Source organism: Varanus komodoensis, unplaced genomic scaffold, assembly GCF_004798865.1.
Source record: "Varanus komodoensis strain SLA01 unplaced genomic scaffold, ASM479886v1 scaffold23, whole genome shotgun sequence".
NCBI lineage: Eukaryota > Metazoa > Chordata > Lepidosauria > Squamata > Varanidae > Varanus > Varanus komodoensis.
In genome coordinates, this window is record NW_025335627.1 from 15,925,610 (window position 1) to 15,944,452 (window position 18,843).

Here is an 18,843-nt window from a genome sequence, read left to right on the forward strand (position 1 = left end):
ACTGCCTTGTCGTGGTGAAGGAGCTTGCGTAGCTCAATGAAGCTATGAGCTATGCCATGCAGAGCCACCCAAGACAGACAGGTTAGAGCAGAGAGCTCAGACAAAACGTGATCCACAGGAGAAGGAAATGGCAACCCACTCCAGTATCTTTGCCATGAAAACCCCAAGGACAGTACCAAAAGGCAAAAAGATACAACGCCAGAAGATGAACCCCTCAGATCGGAAGGTGTCCAATATGCTACTGGGGAAGAGCAGAGGGCTAGTACTAGTAGCGCCAAAAAGAATGAAGCGACTGGGTCAAAGCCGAAAGGACACTCAGTTGCAGATGTATCTGGTGGTGAAAGGAAAGTCCAATGCTGCAAAGATCTATACTCCATAGGAACCTGGAATGTAAGATCCATGAGTCAAGGCAAGCTGGATGTGGTCAAACAAGAGATGACAAGACTGAACATCGACCTCTTAGGAATCAGTGAACTAAAATGGACAGGAATGGGTGAATTGAATTCAGATGACCATAAGGTATACTACTGCGGGCAAGAATTCCTCAGAAGAAATGGAGTAGCCTTCAAAGTCAATAAAAGAGTAGGAAAAGCAGTACTGGGATGCAACCTCCAAATGACAGAATCCAAGGAAGAACATTCAACATCACAATAGTCCAAGTCTATGCCCCAACCACCGTTGCTGAAGAGGCTGAGGTTGACCAGTTCTATGAAGGCCTACAACACCTTCTAGAATTAACACCCAAAAATGATCTCCTTATCATCATGGGGGATTGAAATGCTAAAGTAGGAAGCCAAAAGATAACCGGAATAACAGGCAAGTTTGGCCTTGGAGTACAAAATGAAGCAGGGCACAGGCTGGTAGAATTTTATCAAGAGAATACGATGTTCATAGCAAACACTCTTTTCCAACAACCCAAGAGACGACTCTACACATGGACATCACCAAACGGTCAACAACGAAATCAGATTGACTATGTGCTCTGCAGCCAAAGATGGAGAAGCATTATACAGTCAGTAAAAACTAGACCAGGAGCTGACTGTGGCTCAGATCATGAGCTTCTTGTTGCAAAATTTAGGCTTAAATTGAAGAAAGTTGGGAAAAGCACTAGGCCACTCAGGTATGACCTAAATCATATCCCTGATGAATATACAGTAGAGGTGGCAAATAGATTTAAGGAATTAGATCTGATAGACAGAGTGCCTGAAGAACTATGGACGGAGGTTCGCAACATTGTACAAGAGGTAGCAACTAAAGCCATCCCAAAGAAAAAGAAATGCAAGAAAGCAAAATGGCTGTCTGAGGAAGCTTTACAAATAGCTGAGGTAGAAGGGAAGTGAAAGGCAAGGAAGAAAGAGAAAGATACAGCCAATTGAATTCTGAATTCCAGAGAATAGCTAGAAGAGATAAGGATGCCTTCTTCAATGAACAGTGCAAAGAAATAGAAGAAAATAATAGAAAAGGGAGGACCAGAGATCTCTTCAAGAACATTGGAGATATGAAGGGAACATTTCATGCAAAGATGGGCATGATAAAGGACCAAAATGGCAGGGACCTAACAGAGGCAGAAGAGATTAAGAAGAGGTAGCAAGATTACACAGAAAAACTATACAAGAAAGAGCTTAATATCCCTGATAACCACGATGGGGTGGTCACTGACCTCGAGCCAGATATCCTGGAATGTGAAGTCAAATGGGCCTTAGGAAGTCTGAGCAACAACAAAGCTAGTGGAGGTGACACTATTCCAGCTGAGCTATTCAAAATCTTAAAAGACGATGCAGTAAAAGTGCTACACTCAATATGCCAGCAAATTTGGAAAACTCAACAGTGGCCACTGGATTGGAAAAGGTCAGTTTACATTCCCATCCCAAAGAAGGGCAATGCCAAAGAATGTTGAAACTACTGCACCATTGCACTCATTTCACATGCTAGCAAAGTGATGCTCAAAATCCTACAAGCTAGGCTCCAGCAGTATGTGGACCGAGAACTACCAGAAGTACAGGCAGGATTTCGAAGAAGGAGAGGAACTAGAGATCAAATTGCCAACATATGCTGGATCATGGAGAAAGCTAGGGAGTTCCAGAAAAACATCTACTTCTGCTTCATTGACTATGCTAAAGCCTTTGATTGTGTGGATCACAACAAATTGTGGCAAGTTCTTAAAGAGATGGGAGTACCAGACCATCTTATTTGTTTACTGAGAAACCTATATGCAGGTCAAGAAGCAACAGTGAGAACTGGACACGGAACCACTGATTGGTTCAAAACTGAGAAAGGCGTTTGGCAAGGCTGTATACTGTTGCCCTGCCTATTTAACTTTTATGCAGAGCACATCATGGGAAAGGCGGGGCTAGATGAATCACCAGTTGGAATTAAGATTGCTGGGAGAAATATCAACAACCTCAGATATGCAGATGATACCACTCTAATGGCAGAAAGTGAAGAGGAACTAAAGAGCCTCTTGATGCGGGTGAAGAAGGAGAATGCAAAAGTTGGCTTGAAACTCAACATTAAGAAAACTAAGATCATGGCATCCGGTCCTCTCACTTCCTGGCAAATAGATGGGGAAGAAATGGAGGTAGTGACAGATTTTATTTTCCTGGGCTCACTGCACACGGGGACTGCAGCCAAAAAATTTCCTGGGGAGGAAAGCTATGGCAAATCTAGACAGCATACTAAAAAGCAGAGACATCACCCTGCCAACAAAAGTGCGTATAGTCAAGGCTGTGGTTTTCCCAGTTGCAATGTATGGCTGTGAAAGCTGGACCATAAGGAAGGCTGCGCGCTGAAGGATTGAGGCCTTTGAATTGTGGTGCTGGAGGAGACTCCTGTGAGTCCCCTGGACCACAAGGCGATCAAACCGGTCAGTCCTAGAGGAGATCAACCCTGACTGCTCTTTAGAAGGCCAGATCCTGAAGATGAAACTCAAATACTTTGATCACTTAATGAGACCAGAAGGACTCCCTGGAGAAGAGCCTAATGCTGGGAACAATAGATGGCAAAAGAAGAAGGGGACAGCAGAGAATGAGGTGGCTAGATGGAGTCACTGAAGCAGTTGGTGTGAGCTTAAGTGGACTCTGGGGGATGGGGGAGGACAGGAAGGCCTGGAGGAATGTTGTCTATGGGGTCGCGATGGGTCGGACACAACTTCGCGACTAACAACAAGCATACATGGGACCATTTTTTCCCACTTACTGCAAGTAAAAGGGGAGAATAAAATAGCAAGGTGACAGAAAAATGAGTGTAGGCTTTTGGATTGCACGTCACATATTAGGGATTGTCCAATAGACCAGCCTTCTCACCTTGGCATTTTCAAACGTTTTGAACTGCACTTCTTGCCAGGCTCAGCCAGCATGGCCAATGATAAGGAACAGTGAGAGTCCTAGTTTGAACCATCTGGAAGATACCAGGTTGGGGAAGTCTGCATGAGTCACTCCTAAAATTTGCACAGTCATATCCCATATAGTGATAGCTGAGGATGCTGCATTGGGTGAAGAATCTCAATATTACAAGTTTGATTAAGGAGATAATGCATTACCTTCAAATATGCTATCATGTGTAAAGGTGTTGATACCAAATAAATAGCAGTGCTATAAACTGAACTGGAGGTAATTAGAAAGCCAGGAAAATCATTGCTGGAATCCAGTCAAATTAAGTATATATTCCAGAAATATAAAGACTTGAAAACTCATATTATTGGAAATTGGTTTCTTAAATTTGAGAATGAATATTATGCTATATTATGGATGGGTAGTTTGGCAGTCCTTAAGCTACTTCTTAAGGGTGATTTTATTTTATTTTTTCACTACCCAATAGTTGGAGCTCTCTGACAAGTTTACCGTTCATCTCTGAGCTAGGGAAAAGAGTCATACTGACCTGAACATCTGTATGCATGCTGCCCCCTCCAAAAAAAACCACCCACCAAACAAACAAACAAAAACCCTTACAGTACTAACATTTTGAGTTACTTAAGAATGCTTAATTACAGAGCTGAAATCCTTTAGGAGACCATGACATGATTTTACTATAAAACTGTTGAAGATTTATCAAAGAAGTTGTTCCAGATAGCTTGCTGTGCAAACATAGATATAGTATATAACCTAAAGCATTTTTCCCAAATCTGTTTTTCATATGGAAAATTTTCCCACTGCCATATTATTAAAAAACAATAACCCTGACCTGAGTTGCCTTTTTTAGTTCAACTTTTCATTAGCCAGAGAAGGCCCCTGGGTTGTTATTGTTGTTACATATTAACTTATGTTTCACAGGACAAAGTTAGACAAGTAAAAATGTTTAAGGTAATACTTTGTACTGATGCCAGATTAATTTAACTAATGGGTGAAAGAAATCAGAAGTAAGATTTTTAAAAAGCAAAACAAAGGAAATTATATATCAGTTTGTGTCTTGGGAATATACAAAGGGAAATGTAGACACATAGAACAGAGTCTAGATGAGATTTCAAATAATGGACAAGAATTTTGGAGTGAAGTATCTGATAAGGAAACAATTCCATTTTGCCTCTAAGTGAAGGGAACTACCATTTGTCTGCTGAAAGTCTATGCATATATTTAGTGACTTTTCCTCGAACTTGCAGAATGCTTAACTATTGATGTGACCATGTATTTTTGGTATTGCAACTCAATAGGCCTATCTTATCCACCAATAAATAAATAAATATCCTAAAATCACCTTCTTAAATAAGGTTGGTTTTTCATATGGAAATTCTGTTGAGCTTGGCATTGTTTGTATTCATGTAGAGTTATTCTTCTTTTACTGCTGAATGGAAAAGGCTCCTAGTTCCAGAGACTTTACATGTATTCTAAACTGGTGTTGAAAACTGGTGTTGCATTAAGTGCTGAGAGACAGATATGAACCAAGCTATGTTGCTTAGACAGTGCTTTGAGTAATTATGGAAACCATTACATAAAATTAGGCAGCTGTTGAATGATAAATGATGTAATAACCTGCCTTTGAAACCTTTTCTTTGTAAACATTTCTGTAACTGTTCTTGAACATTATACAAGTTAGTCAAAAATTTTGGAGTATTTTCACCATTTTTCTTGTTATGTATTAAAACTTGACAGTAAGGCAAAATATTAAATGGCTTTTTAGTGCTTTGCTTTAAAAAATAGTGGAGAATGCTGTGGTTCCTTAAAGTTCCTATAAGCTGAATTGGCTTCTAGGCACAAAAATTGTACTGCTTTGCTTACAAACTTTCCCCCTTTCCATTTAAGGGCTAGTGATCTCCAAAACAGTGTGGCTACTCAGTGTGTACAGCTCCATGGAGGCTGGGGATATATGTGGGAATATCCAATTGCAAAGTAAGTAACTGCTTTTTATCCTCACAGTTACACTGTTTTGTTCTAAAAAAATCCTGCAAATGTTTCAGCTGTTCTTTACTTATCCAGTTATTCTACAGGCTGTTTGAGAGTGTGAATATCCTTTAATTATAAAAAGTTGATACAGCAGTTTTAAAAAGTAAAATGAGAAGACTATTTATTTGAGACTAAGTTTCCTTTCATCTATAGCTTCTGAATATAATTTCATATGTCATTAAATTTCCTTTTGATACTAGTTGGGTGTACATTTTTAGTATAGTTCTTTATTACCTCAAGGGAACTGACTGCTGGGTCGTATGTTTGCTTGGGGGTCTCTGTTCTTTTGGGCTGATGGGTGCATTTGGAATATTGTGTGGCATGGGCACAAAATGGCTGACATGGCAAAGCAACCATTTTGCAGAGGGGGAAAACCTATTGGGTTACCCTGCAGGTACATAAAAAACCAAACATTTTGCACTACAAATATTCACAAAAGCCCCCAATCATAATTGCATATCCACAAAGGATACAGAAACATATGCATATGTGGACCCTTCCCTTGCTTTCTCTGCCTCCCACTGTAGCCTCTCTCTCTGCTTGTGACACAATCCTCCTCCTCCACCTTCCTTTTCCCATCTCAGCCCCATTCTTCCCACTTTCTCCCTTTCCACTTTGGGTCATTAGTCTTTCTTACCCCTCTTGTTGCTCCTTGCAGCTCTTCCAAAGCTGAGTCTCCTTGATGATCCTTTCTCCTCTGCCTCATTGGATAGTTAAAGTTATCCTAGTTTCTTCACTTACTAAACACTGATAGTTGCTCCCTTCCATCCTTTTCCCCATTGGACTTCCAGTAGCATTTCCAGATCAGCTGTTCACCTTCAGCTGCACATCCACTTGAGGCTAGGGATAGATGAGAAATGCACTGAGTTAGCATTTGAATGTGAATTTATCAGATTGACAGATTCCAATCTAAACACAAACCAGAGCACAATTATATAATTGCATTTTCCTGAATTTACTAATATATTAGCTATTCTAACAATGCATTTAAGGGAAAATGCATGCATGTTCATGTGCAACAGAAAAGTATACACAAATTAGTTTATCACAGCAAAATACGCACAGTTGCATTATATTAGGGAAAATCACCTGCAGAAATATATATAGAATCATTTGAATCATTCTCAGCCATCTAAAATGTTTTACTTAACAACAACAACAACAACAACTCATTAGCACTTTGTGGGAGCAGTGATGCACAAGGTCACCATGTTACTGATGTCCAGTATATAACTTACAGTCAAAATTCTTATACACATGAGATTTCAACTATTGTTTTGACTATTGTTCCTTATTAGTGGTCTAGGAATGTTTCCAATTTTCTGCATTTTTTAATTTGCATTTTTATGCTGCTCCTCAGCCAAAATGGCTCTCAGGATTGGCTTCTGGGCCCAGGAAAGCTTCTATCATAATCAGTTAAACAAGACAATCCCCCTGCAAGACTCATAATCTAAAAAGTTATGACACACATGGAAAAAGAAAGAGAAGGAAAGAAGGAAACTGAAGCAACTGAAAATTAAGTGCAACCCATTCAGAATAATTGAGAATTAAATATTTAAGAGATTGCCAAACAGTTTGGGGGTGTTTATTTTTTGTAGTCCTATGGAATTTGAAGAGTCTCAGCTTTTTTTTTTTTTTTTTTTTTTTTGAAGAGTCTCAGCTTTTTGAAAAAGAAAACAAGTTTATAGTTCTGTTGCTTGCATTGGTACAACCAGCATGAAGCAGGAGTGGTACAAAGTCTTTTTGAGAAGTTTCAGTGCTCTGCACTATAGGCTTCTAAGGTGGAACAGCCTTTCATTCATGACCACCAGTCACGTTCCATGCCTCACCAGTGTAGCACTCCTACAGATCTTGTGCTTCTATCTTCTATAGCAACTATATAGAACAGTTTCTGCAACAAGAATGAATTATGCAAATTAGACAGAATCACAGTTTGGACAAACATAAGGTTTCTGCTCATAACAATCTGAGAGCTGCTTGAAATGTTTCATGCTGGATCTTTGCCCATATCTGTAATCTGTTACCATATATAGGCTTCAGCATTCATTGCATTAGAAATGCTGGAATAATTTTTGTTTCCTGAGAGATGCTAAAAGCTGACAGGATATTCACGTAACTGACTGCTACACTGCTGGCAAGGAACTGGTAGCTGCAAAATTTTAACATCTCCCCCCCCCCAAACCCCCCCCCTCAGTTTAGACATCACACTAAATCAGGGTTTAAGCTTCAAACGTACAAATGAAACCTTGACTGCTTTAGTTTTACAATCATCACTGCATCCTTCAAAGGTAAAGCAACAGTCAGTTATGGTTTGCCAGTTTAAATTTCACAACAGATCATAATAAACCATGCCAAATCTTGCTTAAAAAATTGACATTTATGAATAGGGAAAACTATGAGTTAGAGAATACTGCAATAAATAGGGGTAGAGAAACTGAGAGACTAGCACTCAAGGTGAGTAAAGCTTCATCATCTCCTATGACTTTTTACTTAGTTAAGATTTCCGATTCCGATTTCCGATTTATATCCTGCCTTTTTCCTACAAAGGGCTCAAGGCAGCTTACATCTCCTCCTCCATCTTATCCCCACAACAACAACCCTGTGAGGTAGGTTGGGCTGAGAGTCTGTGACTGGCCCAAAGTCACCCAGTAAGCTCCATGGCCGAGCGGGGACTTGAACCCGGGTCGCCTGAGTCCCAGTCCCATGCTCTTAACCACCACACCACACTGGCTTTTTGTCTGTGACAAGAAAAGAATGTAGTCACACAGATTTTAAACCTCATGATTAATAAACAGAAGATAGTGGGAAGTTTAAACATCACAACAATCCATTATTTATCCTGTTAGGAACAAGCTGTAACAAGGAAGAGTACTAAGTATCATGGCCCAAGTAACATAGTATCCCCAATTAACATGTGGTTCCAAATCAGTTTTTGGCATCTTTACTTATTTACTCAGATATTTGTATGCCACCCACTTATGCCACAGCACCTCTGGGCAGCTCACAACATGAGATAAAAACACAATAAAACATAATAACCATAACATATAACACATTAGAAACAACAATAATAACACCTGTCCTTTGGAATGCCATTGGGCATAATTGTTGCTCTTTGCACAAAACACTGCATGTATGTGTTATCTTCTGGAACATTTGGATCTGTGATAGTAGGGGTGGGAAACCCATGTCCCTCCAAGTATTGTTGGATTCCAACCTTCTAAGCAAGGTAAATGGTGAAACTTAATGAGAGATGAAATACAGCAACTTGCAGGGCCACAGTTTTTCTAGTCCTTCCTAAACATCTCAACTTTTTGTTTTTTAGGAATTAAGACTATTAGCCATTTTTAGTATAGCGTGACTCTCATCTCTGATGAAACACCTGCTCTGGAAAAAAAAAACTGTGTATTAAGCACTGAAAACAAACTTTGTTTCTGACCTGTGAAGCTTGCTTAAATAGCACATACTTTACATTTAAGAACAGTTCTGTTGCTACGATCCCAGCCTGCCTACATATACCATAATGATATGCATGTTTGTACTGGAATGTTTTTGCACACCTCTGACATTTTTCTCTAGATCTTTTGTAGACGCTCGTGTTCAGCCAATCTATGGTGGTACCAATGAAATAATGAAAGAGCTCATTGCTAGAGATATTGTGAGTGACAAGTAAGCATACAGAAAGCGCTGAAGGACAGACACCATCTGAATTTCCTTACCAGCTGACAAAGAATTAATAATTGCCTACTGCACAAAAAATGGGGAGAAGGACAGCAGGAACAAGAGGAAACACCATTTTAAATGCTGTTAAAACATCTGTAATGAAGAGTACGTTTTTCTTACTGATCCCTAATTGTTTAACAGAGAACTATTAATGTTTTTCTTTGGGGGTATGATTTCTAATACAGAATGTAATGCATGCTTTATCATCAAAAATTGGGTTCTTTGAAGCCTTATTCTAGTACTAAACTTTAAGAATGAAACATTTAACTTACAGGTGCAGGAAACAGTAACTCACAAAGCTTATATAAAGGAAAAGCTCTTTGGAAATAGTAGTGTGTGGGCTTATTTCTGGCACATTTACCTTTTCAGGTATAGCTGTTATAGTGAGGATCACAACGATTAAGTTTTAATGAAATGTAAGAAAAATGTACAGATAATTCTCTGATGTTACCAAGCAATTAATTGCACAAGGATATTTTTAGAAGTTTGCATGAAACCAGAATTGCCCTATTTCAGTTTATACCTATTTTGTATAGAATGATGAATAGTGGAACCACAAAATAGAATACTTGCAGTCTGATATCCCTTCAACCTTAAGTAATGACTTGAAAGTGCCAAGATTCTAGTGCTCTGAAATGTGCTGCAAGGCATTGCACATTGGATGTGCAAAATGACACCCACTGAATGTGATAATCCTCCCTGTACGACTAAACTGAAGGCTATATACCAGATTATGAGAATAAAGCCTCCCTATTTCACTGCAGCTTGAACTAAGTTATCTGTGTTAGTTTCAGAAAAAAGTAAACCCTTGCCATCCTGTGAAGAAAGTAATTTAACAGCTCAGACTAGGGTGCATCTGAAGAAACACGTTTTAAACGTTAAAGTGCAACAAGACTCGGTTGCTTTTTGTGACTGTATCACCGAATTGCTTTATTCTAAAAGTTTATGTAGGAGCCATAATAACTTTCAGTTGATGTTAATGTGGGCCAAGGTTTGCACATTCGTGACAGTTGAGATTCACAACAGTTAATCAATGCAACTACGTCTCGGCTCTGGGATAGGGCTTGGAAGTGCTTGCAGACGGGGCTTAAAATGTCCAATGCCAGTGTTGGGTAAAATAATCTTTTGATCAGCGGGAGTCTGCGTGCCGCTCTGGAGCATTTAGACAGTCCACGCATGCGTTTTCAGCGAGTACAAGCGATTTTGCGCTGGGTCGTGGGGAGAGCTGGCGTACATTCGAGGAGGAGGCGGCGTAAGTTCCCAAAGTGCCCGAGAAGAGGCAGCGCCCCTCGCGTCGGGAATTCCAACCCCGTGGAAAGACCCCGTCCCAGCCACCGCGTGATTTGCATAGAGCAGCTTCTTTGCCTTCCGATTGGTCAGCTTAGGCAGCCAACTCCCCGCGGAGGCCCCGCCTGCTCCCGTTTCTTTGGCTGCTGAGGTAGCTACTTGGACCGGCGCGACTGTTGGAAGATCGGCGGGCAGGCAAGAGAGTGCGAAGGCTGCTCACGGAGGACGGGGCAGGGGAACAGGGAGTAGGCGGAGATGTTTTCACTCTGGCTCTTGAGAAGTTAACGAGAGTGCGTGAGGAAAGAGAAGGGCGGGAAGGCAACGACCGAGCCGAGTTGGCAGGCAAGTCAGGGCTTCGGAGGGGAGGCGGAGGCGGGTTGCTTCCCGTGAAGGCTCCCCTCAGGGAGTTGAAGAGAGACGGTTGGTTCCCTGGGCGGCGGCGGTCATCACCCCCCCTTGTGGCGCGCGCGCCCAAGTGCAAACGACCGCACTGGGATAATCGTAAGCGTTCTTAACAGTGACTTAACGGCAGTGAAGCGAGAAAGGGCGAGAAGTGGTGGGGAGGGAAGAGAGGCGGGACTTGGAGGGAGGCCGGTGGAGGGGCGCGGCCGTGGCCCTGGAATGTGAGGGGGCGGGGTCTGAGGCTGGGAGGGAAAGTTAAGCTCGTGGCGCGTGACGTAGGGGGGAGGAGGAAGAGGCTGAATTCAAGAGGGTTGTGCTTGGGAAAGGAGGGAAGAAGTTTCTAAGGGAAAAGCGCGCGTGGCTGTGACAATCATGCAGCCTCCTTCCACAGGCTTGGGAATTTGTACACCACGTTTTGTAATTTAGAATGATTGTTTTCTTCTTATATCCAATGTGCGCACTTCGAAGATTTGAGAATTTACAATCATACTTATGACCTCAGTCTGGATGGCGGTAGACATGCGGTGCACGAGGAGCGGAGCAGTGATCTGCATGCTGAAGTATGCAGATCTCCCCGCCTTATGTAGAATAATCCAAATTATTTTGCTGGGGTTTTCCTGCATGGAAAGCTGCCCTACCATATTAAGCTGCTCTCAGAAATATAAATAATTGCATTTTAGAAAGAATAAAATAATCTTGATTGATCTGACAGACTATAGATTAAATAGAAACACACATATATAATCAGATGTATTTAATGGAGTAACTATTGATACTTGTTTTTTCCTTTTTAATCTAAATGTGGAAATTTGAAAACTGCTATGGTGTTTCTTATGCGGTTTTGTAAGAAGGGATAAATCTGAAGTCATGGTAATGAAGTGCATTTTTGCTGTTCCAGCAACTATTAATTTGTCTGAATGTGTATGTGACAAAATAAAACTGCAGGTACAAGATTGCCATCAAATCGTTGCTGCATTTGAATAAGATTTTGAACAAAACCACACTTAGTGATATTTGTGCCATCTGCTGCTTTAGTAAATTGTGCCCATTCTTTCAAAGGCTAGGTTTTGTCTCTGGTGTTTCAACTTTACATCCAAATCCAGTGCAATTCATTAGTTATGTTGTTAGTTTCTTTCAAGTCATTGAAACGAAATGCACACTTACGTCAGTATGTATTGTAGGTCTTGGGTTTGTTGATGTGAGATGTTACATGTTGTAATTCTGATCAGCAGCTACTGTTTGCACTGGGGCATGTTAGACAAAACACAGCAAGTCCAACCAGCACTTCTTGATCCAATATATTTATTTATTTATTTAGCACTTATATGCCGCCCCATTCGCCGGCACTTCGGGGCGGCTTACAAACATAAATAAATACATAACATTAATACCATTATATAAAGTCGGAGACATCCTGGCCAAAATTGTTAAAATCAATAAATAAAATCAACAATTAAAATGATGTTTAAACAAAAAGGTCTTGGCCTGGCGCTGAAAAGCAAATAACGACGGCACCAGGCGGACCTCTCTGGGGAGCACATTCCATAGGTTGGGCACCACCGCAGAGAAAGCCCTCCTCTGGGTACTCACCCTCCTAATATCATTCACGGAGGGCTCCCAGAGAAGGGCCTCTGCCACCGATCTCAAGGGGCAGGAGGACATGTATGGACGTAAGCTCTCCTTAAGGTAACCAGGTCCCAAGCCGTTAAGGGCTTTATAGGTGATAACCAACACCTTGAATTGGGCCTGAACTTCAATGGGGAGCCAGTGAAGCTGACGGAGGACAGGAGTCATGTGAGCACAACACCCCGTCCCCATCAGCAACCTGGCAGCTCTGTTTTGCACCAATTGAAGTATCCGGATCGTCTTCAAGGGCAGCCCCACGCAGAGTGCGTTACAGAAGTAGTCGGGAAGTCACCAATGTGTGTGTCACTGTTGCCAAGCAGTTGTTCTCCAGGTAGGGACGCAGCTGATGAATCAGCCAAAGCTGAAAGAAAACGCTCCTCATCACCGCTGTTACTTGAGCTTCCAGCGAAAGCTCTGGTTCGAGGAGTACTCCAAGCAGTGGTCCTTGTCCTTCAGAGGGAGTGCAACCCCATTCAGGACAAGGTCAAGGTCCCCTTCCCCGAAGCCTGACCCACCTACCAACAGGACCTCCGTCTTGTCTGGATTGAGCTTCAGTTTATTGGCCCTCAGCCAGCCCATTACCTCAGCCAGGCACCAGTTCAGCACAGCCACTGCCTCACCTGGATTGGTTGAAAATGAGAGGTAGAACTGGGTATCATCAGCGTACTGATGATTCTGCAGCCCACACCTCCTGATGACCTCTCCCAGCGGTTTCATGTAGATGTTAAATAGCATGGGGGACAGAATGGATCCCTGCGGAACTCCATGGCATAGCTGCCATGGCACAGAGCCATAGTCCCCCAGCACCACCTTCTGGAATCGGCTATTGAGATAGGAGTGGAACCACTGCAAAGCAGTGCCTCCAACCCCCAGTCCCGCTAGCCCATCCAGAAGGATACCATGGTCAATGGTATCGAAAGCCGCTGAGAGGTCCAGGAGGACCAACAGGGACGCACTCCCCCTGTCTCTCTCCCTGCACAGGTCATACAGGGCGGCCAAGGCAGATTCAGTACCGTACCCGGGTCTGAAGCCGGACTGAAATGGGTCCAGATAATCAGTTTCATCCAAGAGTACTTGGAGTTGTCCCGCCACCACCCGCCCCCAATACCTTGCCCAAATATGGGATGTTGGCCACTGGTCTATAATTGTATAAAAGTATAAATTATAATTGTATAAATCGGTCTATATAAAAGTCTATAATTTTACTGGATGTGTGTGTGTGCATACTATGAGGCAGTAGGAAATTGACTCTTCAGTCTGTCTGGGTCAAGTAGGGGGGAAAAAAGGCAGACAGGAGGGGAAACAAAAGAGTGCTCAAGGAAGAGGCATTCCTCTTATTGCTCAAATCTCTGAGCTGTTTTAGCACATCAGAAGGGAGACAAAGATAACTTGGGCAGTTAAGGGTGGATGGGATTAATTCCCATCTGTTGGCCTCATGCCCTATGTGTAGGCTTCCAAGAAGTAACTGGCTCGTCATTGTGGCCAGCAGACTGATTAATATGATGGGGTCTGAGCCCCAGTGGTAAAAATTTCCAAATGGGTACCTCTTCAAATAACATACCTTCTGAACACTAATTTTCTCTCTGCTTTTTCAAAGTCAAAGAAAAAAAATATCTTCTTGCATTCAGCTTAATGAGGTTGTACATTGTACAGAAGGCATGGCAATTAATGTTGAGAAGCTGCTGATTGGACAGAACTGCCCATGTGCCTACCAGTCCAGCCTGTTGCTACATGTGCCTCTGTCTAACAATCATGCTGTTAATGTGCCCTTCCAGCTTTCACTGTAGTAGAAGGCAAGGGAGAGATCCTCCAGTGGGGCATTCAGTTTGTCCATGCAGGGATATAATACAGGGAAAACCCCCCACAAAGCCTAAAGGTGAAACCCATTTCACACAAAGACAATGGGCAAGTTTCTTGACTGAGAGCATTATTGCATGGGAGAGTTTGTATATTTTGAACTCACATAGAGCAGCAACATATTGTATGAAAAAGGCAAACTGACATTTGGGACTGCAGCCTGACTCAAAAAAGAACCACACAAAACCAGTCCTTTTTGAATTCAATTTTGTCTTCTACATCAACACCCCATTGTCCCCACCATAGCTTGAATTTTCAAAACACAGAGCAAGCTCTTCAAGAAAACTTACACATGGTGTCTTTCTGTTATGTGCAATCCAGACAACTGTCTTTTGAATCCATACCTGCAGCCCATGGCTCAGAGAGGATAAAGTATGCAAGTTAACTGACACACATTCTCCACCCCCACCCCTGTGCTCAATAAATTTAAGAGGCTGAGCTTCACTTACCCATTACACCGCTCATAGTCTATTTGATTCCTTTTGATACGGCTGCAAGACTAGAATTTCAAAAAGCAGAGTCAGCTATTGGTGGTGTATAGTTCACTAGTAAATGGGTTCTAATTGGCTTGGTGAAATAGACAAGGTCATATTTGGAAATTAGACAGAATGGTGCTCATGGATGCTCTGCCTGTTTGGTAAATTGCTACTGGTGTTGAGGAAGAAGAGGTACTGGAACAGCATGTCAGCAGTAGTCTTAAGTAGATTTGGGTAGGGCTTGAGGGGTGAGTTTATTTTGAGTGTAAGAAACCAAAGGTAGAGATGTGTGGGGGAGAAGGTTCTGTCGTGTCATCACAAACTGGTAGCTTCCCTCTGCTGTCATGTGCTGTCAAGTTCCCTCATACTTACGGTGAACTTATGAATGAAAGCTTTCCAAAATGTCTTTTCTATGACAGCCTTATTCAACTCTTGTTCCTTTATGAAGTCCTTTGAATTCTCCTTCCCTTATGAAGTCAGTGCATCTCAGATTTGAGCTTCCTTCTCTTCTTCTGCCTTCAACTTTGCCTAGCATGTTTGTCTTCTTCAGGGAGTTTTGCCATCCCATGACATGCCCAAAGCATGTGATCAGTTATACATTAGCATGGATGATCCTGGTCTTTACCTCCAGTGAAATGTCCTTACATATATCTTTTCTAGTTCCTTCACTGCTGCCCTTCTAAGTCTCAGTCTGAATTTCTAGACTACAGTTTCCCTTTGAATTGGTGACTGACTCAAAGTATGCAAAAATTTTCAGTTTTTATTGTTGACAGAAAAATTCTGTAATTCTTCTGTAGTCATTATTTTTGATATTTTAATACATGGCTATAAACCACCTCGAGACATCTAAGTATGGGACAGTATAGAAAAGTAATAAATAAATAAATAACATAGCTGCAATCCTCCTTTTGCACTTTCTTCCTTCACTTTCATCAGGAGACCTTTCAGTTCATTGCTGCTTTTTGCCAGTATCATCTGCATTTAAATCATTACTGCATCTACTGTCAATTTTTATTCCTTCCTTTGAGAAATGCCTGATATTCAAGCTGGATTCCAAAAAGGAAAGGCATTTGAGAAAGGGTGATTTGTCTATATGACAAAATAGACATTGCCTACTGAAGCACACCAAATAATTTCAGAAAAAGATCAGTCTATGTTTCATAGACTATGGCAAAGCCTTGCTGTGCAGACCACAAAAACTATGGGTGGTTCTTTTAAGAAATGTGTGTGCCACAGCACTTGGTTGTTCTGATGCATAACCTGTATTGTGGATAACAAGCTACCTTTTGGACAGAATATTGAGAAGCAGCATGGATTTTCATATGCAAAGGTGTCAGACAAGGGTGTATTTTGTTTCCTTATCTATTCAATCTATGCAGAAGATATGGGGAAAGCTGATTTAGAATAAGGGGGGGAATTGAAAGATGCATCAGTAATTTAACAAATGTCTACAACAGAGACCAAAGACAAGATCATCCATAGTAATGTATTCCCAATCACTGTGCATTGGTGTGTAAGCTGGGCAGTGAAGAAAGAGGACAGGGAAAAATGATGTTTTTGAAACATGGTGCTGGAGGAGAGGTTTGTGAATACCGTTGACTGGCAGACAAACAAGTGGGTCATCGATCCACAGCTTTCCTTAGAAGCAAAAATGACAAAGCTGAAGCTGTCATATTTTGGGTGCATGATGAGAAGGCCAACTCCTTCAAAGAAGAAGAAGACAATCATGATAGGAAAAGCTGAAGGCAGAAGAAGAGAAGGTAGACCAAATATAGGATTGATTGATTCCATAAAGGAAGCCATAGCTTGGAATTAAAAAAAAAAAACTAAACAGGGTTATCACAGATAGGACATATTGGAGAACTTTCATAGGGTTGCTACATAAGCCAAGAAAAAAAAAAGAAGTGGGGGATAAATGTGATGGAATTGCTGCAGAAAATATGTTATCTAGTGGTTGGTTGTTTTTCTGTTCACAAGGACAAGACAGTAATGGGGAGTGAGGGTTAAGGTTGTACTTTGCATCATCTTTGTTGCATGTGTTAGCCTACTTGAATGCTTTGAGCAGAAACTACAGCTTACTATAGATCTCTTAAGATGTATAAAAGGAGGTCTTCTCGCTTGCAGACTGGAAGATCTCTCTAGTCATTGATAATGCTTGCTTAAAAAAAGGTTGAGGAGTTGTCTTCTGTTAATGTACATGTTCACATACTGTTGATATAAAGAAAGGAGTTTTTGCCTTTCAGTAATTGTAAGTCAAAAGCATTCTTCATAATCAATACCAATTACTTCACAGTATGCATGTAATTTTTCACCATTTAAGTGGTTTTTGTTTTTAAGGGTAGTAATTGCAGTGGCTTTAAACAATGAGCATCAAGATATCAGAGCACTGCAATTGTAGGTAGTGAAAAACATTGTTACCCTAGTAAGAGCTCTTGCCAGATATTCTGGATGTTCTGTGCATCATGGAACTATTTTATAGTCTTAAATGGAAATATGATCTAGAATTATTTTCCAATTGCAGTGTCATAGCAGCAGAGTTCAAAATACAGTACAATTTCATTCAATATTGTTTCTTTTACAGGCTTGTTGTAAACTGCTTACAACAGCTATGACACCTGCTCTTCAAGAGAAAGCAATGAAAGGTCACAGTATCTACTTAGCACCTTCCTTGTCTTCACAAGCTATGGAGTCCTGTGAAACACTAGACATGGGAAATACCAGGCCAGTAAAAGAGAAGATAATGAATGATTCTTTAACAAACATTACTTGCTCTGTGCTAAGGTTTCCCACCCCTCAGGCCAACCATAGCACTGACTGTTTAAATTTAAAATACTTGGAGTCCCCGTCCTCAAAACATTATCCTTTATTAATGAGCTCCAGTCCAACTTTCAGCATAAACAAGAATTGTATGCAGAGGAACTCTGAAGAGCATAATTGCTCCAAGATGAGGAATCCATTATGTAATAACACAAATTCACATTTCAGACAGATTATTAATCCAAACTCTGGGGAGCAGGTCAGAAGGGAAATTTTATTGGGGACAACCAAAAACTTACAAGAAATGGAGAGACAACGTGATTCATTTTTAAGTGAAACCAGTAATGCAGAAGAAAGGCAGTTTTCTAACTGTAAATGGTATCGGAATAATGGCTTATTTAGCAAGACCATATTTGTAAATCCTGAGACAAAAAAAGAATTATTTGAACAGGAACACCATAATACTCCAGAAGCAATAATGAACTGCAGCCCAAGCTGTAAACAACAAGAATTGAATTTTCGTTTACTTCAGTGCGTTAATAGGCAACAGGTTTTGCTTAGCCGGGCCATAAAATCTCAGAAACATTTGCAGATTCTTTTGGCAAAGCATGTTGTCAAACACTGTGATCAACAAATGAAATGTTTTGTGAGGCATCAGCTACAAAGAATAAAAGTTTTGGATAGCAGCCATCAAAGATGTGCAACAATTAAAATTGACAACAACAATGTAGAGGCAAATACAAGTAAAGAAGTGTCCCCCAGTTTTGGTCTTGCAACTGGTGAAATCAAGAAATTTGCTCATTCAACAGCAAGGCTTTTATCTCAGGTGGAAGAGAGCTTGGATTCTGAGGCTACTTGTAGCAGCTCAAGTGATGATGATGGTGATGAACAGATTTCCAGAAGACTTGGGGCAGTGTAAGTATTAAAGCATGCTGTAGTCCAGTGCACAGTTTTATACATTTGGGTCTTAGTACCTGTGAGACTAAAGCTGTAATATGTTAATAAAATCAAGGCAGAGATCTGTGGACCTTCTAAGTCAGTTTTACCATGTTCTTACTTCTTGTATCCAGTGGTTTTGTAAATGGAAGGCAGTTTGTATCCCTAGTCATCCTTCTTTGTGGTCTCTGCATCACACATATGGGCTTTTGTGCCTGTGCAGAAGGTGTTTTCAGGAAATTTCTATAACTTAAATGTTCATATGGATGGAAGCCCATCCCATTCCTGTTCCCAAGAAGTATGGGGAGGGGTCATGCCTCTTCCCTCAGTTCCTTTTCGACCGCCATTGAGCCTAGACTGGGAATCACTTCTCTCTCATAACTCTTTCCACACTAGCATTCTCT

The 18,843-nt window shown here is 41.2% G+C and overlaps 2 protein-coding genes across 6 annotated transcripts in view; both read left to right on the plus strand.

Moving 5' to 3' along the window:
* The window catches only part of ACADL (acyl-CoA dehydrogenase long chain), a 51,146-nt gene extending 41,285 nt beyond the window's left edge, over positions 1-9,861 (plus strand). For both annotated transcript variants that reach the window (XM_044431982.1, XM_044431980.1), the window contains 2 exons: positions 5,235-5,321; positions 8,955-9,861. In XM_044431982.1, the coding sequence (XP_044287917.1) occupies positions 5,235-5,321; positions 8,955-9,048 (181 nt within the window). In that variant the 3' untranslated portion in view covers positions 9,049-9,861. The remainder of the gene's footprint in view (positions 1-5,234; positions 5,322-8,954) is intronic.
* Positions 9,862-9,948: 87 nt separating this feature from the next.
* KANSL1L (KAT8 regulatory NSL complex subunit 1 like) overlaps positions 9,949-18,843 on the plus strand; it is an 82,384-nt gene continuing 73,489 nt past the window's right edge. For 3 of the 4 annotated variants that reach the window (XR_006414901.1, XM_044431978.1, XM_044431979.1), the window contains exons 1-2: positions 9,949-10,727; positions 17,328-18,418. Coding sequence is in view for 2 of the 4 variants with exons in the window: in XM_044431978.1 (XP_044287913.1) it covers positions 17,355-18,418 (1,064 nt within the window). In the remaining 2 variants the exon portion in view is untranslated. The other variant, XR_006414902.1, reaches the window with a different exon arrangement.